This window comes from Drosophila sulfurigaster, chromosome X, assembly GCF_023558435.1.
Source record: "Drosophila sulfurigaster albostrigata strain 15112-1811.04 chromosome X, ASM2355843v2, whole genome shotgun sequence".
NCBI classification, from domain to species: domain Eukaryota; kingdom Metazoa; phylum Arthropoda; class Insecta; order Diptera; family Drosophilidae; genus Drosophila; species Drosophila sulfurigaster.
Window position 1 is genome coordinate 14234299 of NC_084885.1, and position 9483 is coordinate 14243781.

Sequence of the window (9483 nt, forward strand, 5' to 3'; positions counted from 1 at the left end):
CTTGTAAATTTCATGGCAATTAATGGGCTGTGGTTGTGGCTTTTGCACCTGACTCGCACACAACGACACATGCACTTTATGACCCGTCAATTGGTTGGCCAGCCAAAGAGAGAGCGAGGTGATGGCATCAATTTATGCAGCAGGAAATAATAATTGCATTATCCTCAACTACTCTATATATATATACATATGTGTATGTATGTAATACGGTTGCCAAATAAATTGATTGTGATGCCAAACCAAAATATACACAGCATATTGTATTATGTGCTCGACAGGATGCCATCCTGATTGATACGTGCGGTGTGACCAAATGTGGTCAATGCTGCTAGTCAGTAGAAGAAGAACACGAAGAACACGAAGAACAAGAACAAGAAGTCGATGGCCAAGTAGTGGCAGTAAATTGAGTGAACTGACCAACGAAATATGGCGAACATTTTGGGTTTTATTGATTAAATAAACAGTTAGTTAAATTCGGAGGAGCAGCAACAATGTGAGCAGCAACTTTGGCCATTCGATTTGTGTATTCACCACGCCTCGAGACATCTTTTGATCTATTTTCGCAATATGCAAAGCTGCCCGCGACGTCTTGCCAACGATGGCTCTGTGAAACTTCTGATTGGCTACGTCACAATTGTCCATCGCCATATCAGCAATATATAAATGATAGGGAAAGCAATAGAGTTGCGATCGATTAAATTCGATTATCGATTGTGTGGCAGCCTCAAAGCATTGCAGCACATTGCGCTGTAAGATGAGTAGCTTGATGCACGAATGCAACGATGATTTCTTGATGGTGGCAAAAAATATTGTTTGGCTATCATCGATGAACAGCGTCATGGGATCGCCTTTTTTGAGTAGCTTCGAATGTGTCTTCACGACGATCTCCTCATTAATGTAACTGCGGCAAATGTAATGCAAGGCCACACGTCCATTGAGCAGATGCTGACAGCTATCGCGAGGCTTCACCGATATTTGCTGCTGTGCTGCAAGAAGGCAAACTAAAAGCATCAAATAGAAGGCAATCATTATTAGAAAATTAATAGAAATAAAATGAAAAAAAGCTGTTGAAATTTTTGATTTTTAGTTTTGTCATTTGCTAGTCAAGCACATCAAAGACATTTTATTGATAGTTAAAGCAAACATTTGATGAGCAGTTTAGTCTTTAGTATGCACATTATTTGTTGCAGTTTTTGCCGATGCATTTAAAGTCTTTGATATATTTGGCAATTGACAATTGTTTGCACAAATTATACTTAATTCATAAAAAAGCTAATTGAGGAAAACAGCGCGGTATTATTCTAAATATATACCGAATTAATATACTGAAGGTGGTATTTGGTATACCGATACAAACTACAAAGTATACTTCTTTAATATTTTATCATTATATTTTTATCACTATATTGTTGCCGCAGTTGTTGTCATTTCATTTAAAGATTTGGTTATGTAAATGACGTTTCGTATCTTTTTCCATTTTTTAATGCGAAGTTTTTACAGATTTTACACTTCATAAATAATTAACTCTGAGATAACCTCAATCCAATTTTAATAAGAGCAAAACAGTGTAGTATTATTCATAAAATTAATTAATTACTGCAACAGCCTTTTGCCTTTATTTTCTGACAATTACAGTAATTTTTGCAATTAAATATTTGCACAGAATTTACACTTAATAAATAAAAAAGAAAACCTTTTGTTCTTTGAATTTCAAGTCAGTTTTTTTAAACCAGTATTTATTTATTTGGAGGCGAAATTTTATAAAATATTTACAACTGCTTTTGGAACTTTTGCGTTGTCGATTTTCGCATAAATATTGCAAACTTTTAATGTGGTTGGTTGGCAGCAAGGGCTTAACGGAGTGAAAAACGCTTACTAAAGTTATGGCGATAAGCAAGCACCTTAGTGCCATAAAAAGGATGTACAAATTGTTGATAGATGACACCCCGAACATTTTGTGCAGCAGCTGCAGGTGGAGTTGAAGCTGGAGTTGCAACTGCAGCTTGAAGCGGAACTGAAAGTAGAAACGGTCGAGTTGCTGTGTCATCGACTGCTTACTTGCATTACTTACTGACTTGCGAAAGAGCGAGAGCGAAACAGATAAACAGAGAAAGAGAGAAAGTACGGGAAGAAGAGTGGGAGGGAATTATTGGCACAAGTTCATATTTCAAAAGTTTTGTAAATGTCATGGAGCGAGCGCCAGCAAAGGTGGATGTAACAACTCGGCAGAAACGCATTTTACGGATACTGAAATCATTTATTAAACAGCAGCAAAAGCACAAGGATGCAAGCAAGAGATGCAGCAGGAGATGCAACCGAGCGATGCTCTCGATAATCTAGCATCGATGACGTTTGACATGTTTAAAGTTTGTACTTATTCGGCCATTAAAAGCACCTGCCAAGCAACATACATAATATAGAGATAAAGATAGAGAAAGAGTGAGAGTGAGAGAGAGAAAGAGTGAACACATGCAACTCTTCTCAGCTGACCACGTTTATAGTAGTACTTTATGCTTGTCAATTCAAGTGTGGCCACTTGGTTGCTTGATTGGCTGTTGCTCCAACAACATCATCATCATCATCGTCATTGTCATCGTCACCATCATTAGCCATCAAGTTTGCAAATTGAATTTAAAAACGTTTAGCGTGCTCCACGAACGAATTGAGTTGTTGATGTTGATGCTGCTGACTGCAGACTGAAGACTGAGGTGGACACATTTTTTCTTTGGCAAGTATCAACGTGTTCTTTGCGCCTGTTTCTTTTCCTATTTACTTAAGCTACAACTTTACTTTTATCCCCCGCTCCCCTACTTCCAAAATCGAGAAGGAAAAAAACAGCAATGACAGGCAGCCCCCAAAGTTCCGCTCGTTGGGGATTTGTTTCATGTTTAAAGTTCACTTTAAGTAGCTTAAGCGGCAGCGGCAAAAACTTGACGGCATGTAGTTAGTTTTTATGCACAGCACACGCAAACTTGGCCATTAGTTGATAAATGGGCAAAGGCTTTAAAGAGAATGAGCGAGATAGAGGGAGAGAGAGAGAGAAAGTAAAAGAGAGGGAAACTCACAGCTCCCTCAACAGCGAGTCGTGAGTTGCTTTTAATGAAGCGTTTGGGCTTGCCAAAGCGCGCATATATTAGCTGCCATATATACTATATATCCTATATACTATATACCACACACATACACAGAAAGTTGGCCAACCAACACAGCAAACCGGAAGTTGCCAAAATGGCGAACAGGCTTTTATTTGCTGTTGGTTGTTTTGTTACTTTTTGAGTTGTTGCTGTTGTTGGCGCTTTGCGCTTTGGCATTGACATGCCGCATTTGCTGTCGCCGTTGCTGTTGCTGCTGACGAATTTAATTTAAATCAGCGACAGGCCAAGACAAGCCGCACACAGTGGCAAATCAAAGTCCCCGCTGATGAAATCAAACTCAACGCCTCAGCCTCAGCCTCAGCCTTAGAATCAACCTCAACCTCAACCCCATGCAAATACAAGTGACTCGAAAGTCGAAGTTCAGTTCAAATCGTGAACTCAGCACAAAGGATCAAAATTGACATGACGTTGCCAAGAGCTAAGCAGCAAAAGCAACAACAACAACAACTGTAACAACAGTAACAACAACATTGAGCATTAACAATGCTCAAGTTGTAAATGCCAACGAGCTGACAGATTTATTACACTGTGCGACACAAACTTAATGACCCAAATCCTCATGCCAAATGTCCATTGTAATATTAACACTTCGTCCAACTTCTTCGTTAAGAATTAAAATTCAACTTTTTAATGCACACACACAAGCACACACTTCTCTTTTGACATATTTTTTGGTGAGTGATATGCCATTAGTATTTTATTGCTACGTTTACTATTCAGCTGAGTGGTCAGTAAAACCTTTACGATGATGCGCAAAGCAAAGAAAAGCGCAGAGAAAAAACAGTTTGACACTTTTGAGACTATGGCTAATGGGCGAGAACTACATAAATATAGTACATAAATGAATCGCAAATTGTTCATGCTTACAATATTTATGCAACAACATATCTTAGAACATATTTTCAATACTTTTAAAATTCAAATTAAATTATCAACATTTTTAAAAATCTATTACAATTTAGTCTGGTAAATAATTACAAAATTAAATATAATTCAATTTCTTATTCAGTCTTCAACAGTTAAAAATTAGTCAACATTTCTAAATTGTTTATTAACATTCTTCATAAAAATAGTATATCACTTTTATCTGCTAGTTTGAGCACACAAATGAATTTGAATGTTAAACATGAAGCACAATTTTGTCGTGTTAAATTTGAAGCATAAAATATATGACTGCATTATTTTCGTCGAGTGTACGAGCTTGTCTAGCGTCTTTGTCTTGAAATATGCCACACTGCCATTTGCTTGAAATACAAATTGAAGGAAATTGCAATGCGTGCACTCTCTCCAAAAACATAACTCCAAGGCAGTGCAAATAGGAATGGGAATGTGGAAAGCGAAGGCAAAATATGGAAGACAAGTTTGAAGTGAACCGCAAGCAGAGCCTGTCTTTCATTCCTTCCTTCGCTGCCACCAACATCAGATTCCTGATTCCCAAATGGGCGTGATGAGTGAGAGCCAACAGTTGGTTGGCTGCTTGGTTGACTGTTTTGCCTGGCTTGGTTTGGTTTGGTTTGCTTTGGTTGGTTTGACTGGGTTGGGTTCATGCTTGTTGTTGTTGTTGTTGTTGTCCTGGTCACGATGTCAAACGTACGACAAATAATTAAACTGCGTGTGCATGTGTCGTCAATTCTATTCAGCGCAGTCTTGTTCACCACATTTTGCTGTGTCTATGCTAACTCTCTCTCTCTCTCTATCTCTATCTCTATCTCTATCTCTGGTGTGCTGTGCTTTGGAGCTGCTTGATGGCGTCCCATTGGCAACCTTTAAATTTACAAATTAATTTCATGTTACAAGCAAATTCGTAAACAAGTCTTAATGTGCACTAAAGCGTGTTACCATCGCGGCAACGAGGCGGAGCCCCGAAACAGCCCCCAAAAACAGCCTGCCCCCCATCGGATTGGGGTGGCTGCCACCTACCATCCATACCAAATAATGTTGGGCGCCCGCCAGACACGAATTCAGCATTTATCTAGCGCCACTTGAAATGCTGGCGACGACAACGTCGACTTCGACGACAACGTCGACGAAGGACGAGCTAATTTCAACGCCTCTTAAGCGCACCGTGGTGCCAAGCTACGCAATCTGTCAGCCAATCTGCAACTCAGCAAGTGGATTAGCTAGACGGGTGGCCAAACAAATTGAGAAAGTAAAGCTAGCTCTTTAGCGATTGTGTAGTAAACTGAACATTAATGAAAGTGACAGCTTTTTGAGTTAATACAATTAGGGAGAGAAGCATTTACATACATACTTGTATATTTGGCAAAAGTTTATGCAAAGAAACTGCTGAAGTTCAATGTAGTTAAAACATATAAAACAAGAAAGCTGCAGTCGAGTGTACTCGACTGTGAAATACCCATTTTAAATAAAAGCAAGGCATTACTGTATTATTCTCAAAGTATATCAAGTAATATACCGCAAAAATACTAAAAATATACCAAATGTTATATTTGGTATACTGAAATAGTACTACAATCTAATATATATTGAATGTAATTCAAATTGAATCCAATTGAAACATTGAAACATAGTTTAAATATTTAAAACTTAAAGTGAAGGAATAATTCTTAACAAGGAAAATAAAGATGGATTTACAAATATGTGAGTCTTCTAATAAAGGGTAAATTTTCTGCACGATTATTGTATATCATTTTATTAACCAACTTTATCACAATACAATACGATAAGTATTTTATTTGCAATAATTTAGAATATCATCATCATTGAATACAAGTAGAATAAATTTACGTTAAAGTTAAAGCCAACGACTTCAGAATGCGATAAATTATTAATGGCATTACCTATTACTTCATTCATTACTTCATTACTTGATTTTCCATTCAATAATTTAATATTGCATTCAACTCATTAACTAAAATATTCTCAATTTTTCAACAGTAACGTTAAAATATTTATGACACTTCTTTCAACGTTCGCATGATTTATTTGGTTATTTGACTAATTCATAATTCATAAGCAGCGAAAATACGAAATTGACGACCTCAGTTAATCGCCAAAAAATAAACACACATTGATTAGGCTATAATAATAATAATTGCACATAAGTACTATGACACTCGCTATTGCAAATACATCTAGTTTAGTGGCACACACACACATAAAACTGAAACAAATTAAACAAAACACAACGCAAACAATACACATTAACTATTTAATGAATTCTCACAGTTGTACAGCATTTTATTTGGCATTTTGCCTTTTGCATTCTATACTTAATTTATTTGTGTGTGAAACACATTTTCACCTAGCATTAAATGGCGGACACTGTGCGACGAGTGTAGGCGACTGTCAACACTGTCTTTGCAATGGTCTCTCTCATGTCCCAAACCTCATTCCCATTCCCATTCCCGTTTCCCATTTCCATCTTCATTCCCTTTCAGCAGCAACTGATGTTCTGATTTTGTTGCTGCTTTATGTAGATGTGCGAAGTTGGTTTTGGGGTTCTCTGTTTCTGTATCGAGTTGTGTGGCAATCCCATTGCCATTGCCATTGCCATTGCCTATTGCCTGGGGTATGTTCAAATTTGTTTCAATTCTATTCAGCGCTACCGCCCCTCCATATGCGACACGTAAGCGGCATGAAGTCATGCCCAAGTCGGGCAACAACAACAAGACTGTTTGTTGTTAATATAAAGAAGGTAATTGAGATAGAGCTGAGGCTAAGAAGATTGACATGGAGACGGGCAGCAATGGAGGTGACGGACGGAAATAGAAATGGAAATGGAGTTGGAGTTGGGAGGGAGTGTGTGGGAGTGTTTCTTTATTTTTTTTTTTTGGATGGAGGAAAACTCTTGTCTGAAGCTTGATCAAATTAATCAAGTACATTGAAGGGCACTTGTGATTTTCTGCTGATTCAGCGTTGGGCTATAAAAACATGCGTGGTCCAAACGGGGGAAGGAGGGCTGAGCGAGACAATGAATGCACATAAAAATAATAATTGGAAATGAAAACAATTTTCATGGCCTGTGCGCAATGAAATAGCACAAAAGAGAGAGAGTCGAGTTGCCCATTTGCCGTTTCCTTTTTTTGAAATTGAATGGCCAGGTGCTGCATTACGGAAATACTACATACATATAAACTCGTATTGATATACTATATACACTTTCATATAGTTAAGTTCGTGTGTGTTTGGCCTTTGTCCTTTTGACCTTTTTTTTTTGTTTGGTATTGTTGCTGTGCGTTGATATCTTTGAAGGCAATTATCGCGCCTTTCAGGCAAAATTGACTGCAAACGCGATACAAAATGAGCAAAGATGCCAAAAAAGGACAATGGCAATGCCAATCGAAGCCATTCAAGCTCATAATGCGCTTATCAGTGGCACGCACACGCACACGCACACACACACACAAGCTACTTGCCACTTGCTGCTCGCTGCTTGCCACTTTGCTGCCTGCCACTTGCCACTTACCATTTGCCACTTGCTACTTTCCATTCACCAGTTGCCACTTTGCCACTTTGCCAGCTACTGCTGGCTTTGCGACATTTGTGGCGTTTGCATATGCATGAGGCCCATGCGGCGTATGCGCAACATTTTGTGTAAGAACAACAACAAGAAGACGCAGCAGCAACAACAGCTCTTACTCTTATTGTAACTGTAACGCTTGTTACAATTACCGGGTCACAGCGAAGGACTCTGACACTGAAACAATGCCTAGCGGCAATAAAAACGCAAGCCATAAAATGAATTTTTATGCCGCATTTTCGCAATGCCTGCAGCATTGCGCACATAAGTATGCTACCTTTTCTTTTTCTTCGTTTTTCGTTTTCGTTTACTTTTGTTTTTGCTTTATGCTTCTCCTTCGCTGCAGCACCCAAAATGTTCGACTCCAAGTTGTTCGCCGAGCATATGTGTAGTGTGCGACAGTTAGTGACATTTGTGGAGTGCATTTTGCTTATTATATAGTATATTTTGATTTTACTTATTACAATTACATCTAAATAGAAAGTACAATATTATAGCTAGCACAACACTCAATTCGGAATTTATATTATATGTAGGAGAGCAATTATTATTATAGTTTTCTAATCGCAATTTCGCGATTTTATATATTTTATAAATATAATGTTTAAAAGCGATCAAGGATGGAAATTAAAGATCAATCACTTATAAATTTTAAATATTTTGGTATATCAAGAACTGTATTAAAACGTTTACGCTTATATTTCATAAGCATATGTAATTGAATTTCCTTTATTTATAGATATTTTGAAATTACTTTCACATTTAACTACTTAAATGAACTATCAATTTTCTCTTTGATCATTATGTAAACATTCTCTTTAGAGTATTTTACGAGTCACCCACGCAACTCATGTGTGATTTTAATATTTTGGGCATCTTTTTTAACTTTCGCATTGACTAACAGCTAAAAATGTGTCTCTCGTTTTTGGCAGGCCCAAAAGAATTGTTCATGTATGCAGATGCAGTTTGCAGTCAGTAGAGAGAAGGAAAGTGCTGGAGGAGAAGAGAGGAGAGGGAGAGATGTTGCTGCAGAGAGAGCGACGAAGATACATTTACACATGTAGTGCATAAAATGTTTATGAATTTCAGTTTATGGCGCGTAAAACACGCCAATAAATGTTCCCAGGCATTTAAATGCCTTCTGCCTTGGCAGCTGGAACCTCTCTCGTTGCGTCACTCCCTCCTCGCCCCCTCTCCTTGTCTGCTGTTGCAGCTTGGCTAGCGGCTGCTGCTCCGTCCGTGTGTATGTCGCAATAATAAACAATCAGAAATGGCATAAAGTATGCGGAATCAGCGACGCCTTTGCCCCATGGCTCGTTGCCGTAGGTGTTAGTCGCCTCTCTCTCGCTCTCTCTCTCTCGCTCCCTCTCTCTCGCTCTGGCTCCTTGTTGTGGGCGCATGAATATTTATGCAAGGCATTTTCTTTACCATTTTCAAGAGGGTGGCATTTGCATTGCTTTGGTGTTGTTGTTGTTTTCGTTACTCTTTGCTGATTTCCGGTTAGTTATTTTTTTATGCGCTCCCTCTGCTGTTTACTGTCTCTCTCCCTCTCTCCCTTTCGCTCTCTCTCTCTCTCTTTCTCTCTCTCTCTCGACATTTTCTTCGCCAAGTGCGCTCTAATGCACTTTACGACACTTTATGGCCGTTGCGGTGTCGTCTGCGTTATAAGCAACACGACAGCTGTGCGTTCGGCGTGGGCGAGGTGTGAGACATGAGCATATGTCACACATAAGCATGGGTTATGGCAAATTGATGGAACTACATTCCCTCTCCTCCCACCGCTCATTCTCTATCTCTCTCTCTCTCTCTCTCTCTCTTATTGAGGATGCGGTAGCTTAACAGTTG

The 9483-nt window shown here is 38.7% G+C and overlaps 1 protein-coding gene across 1 annotated transcript; it reads right to left on the bottom strand.

Annotated features, from left to right (window-relative positions):
• Positions 1 to 468: 468 nt before the first annotated feature.
• Positions 469 to 1029, bottom strand: LOC133847839 (uncharacterized). The gene has a single exon (XM_062283095.1). It carries the CDS (start codon positions 1027 to 1029, stop codon positions 469 to 471), a length of 561 nt encoding a protein of 186 aa, XP_062139079.1.
• Positions 1030 to 9483: the final 8454 nt, after the last annotated feature.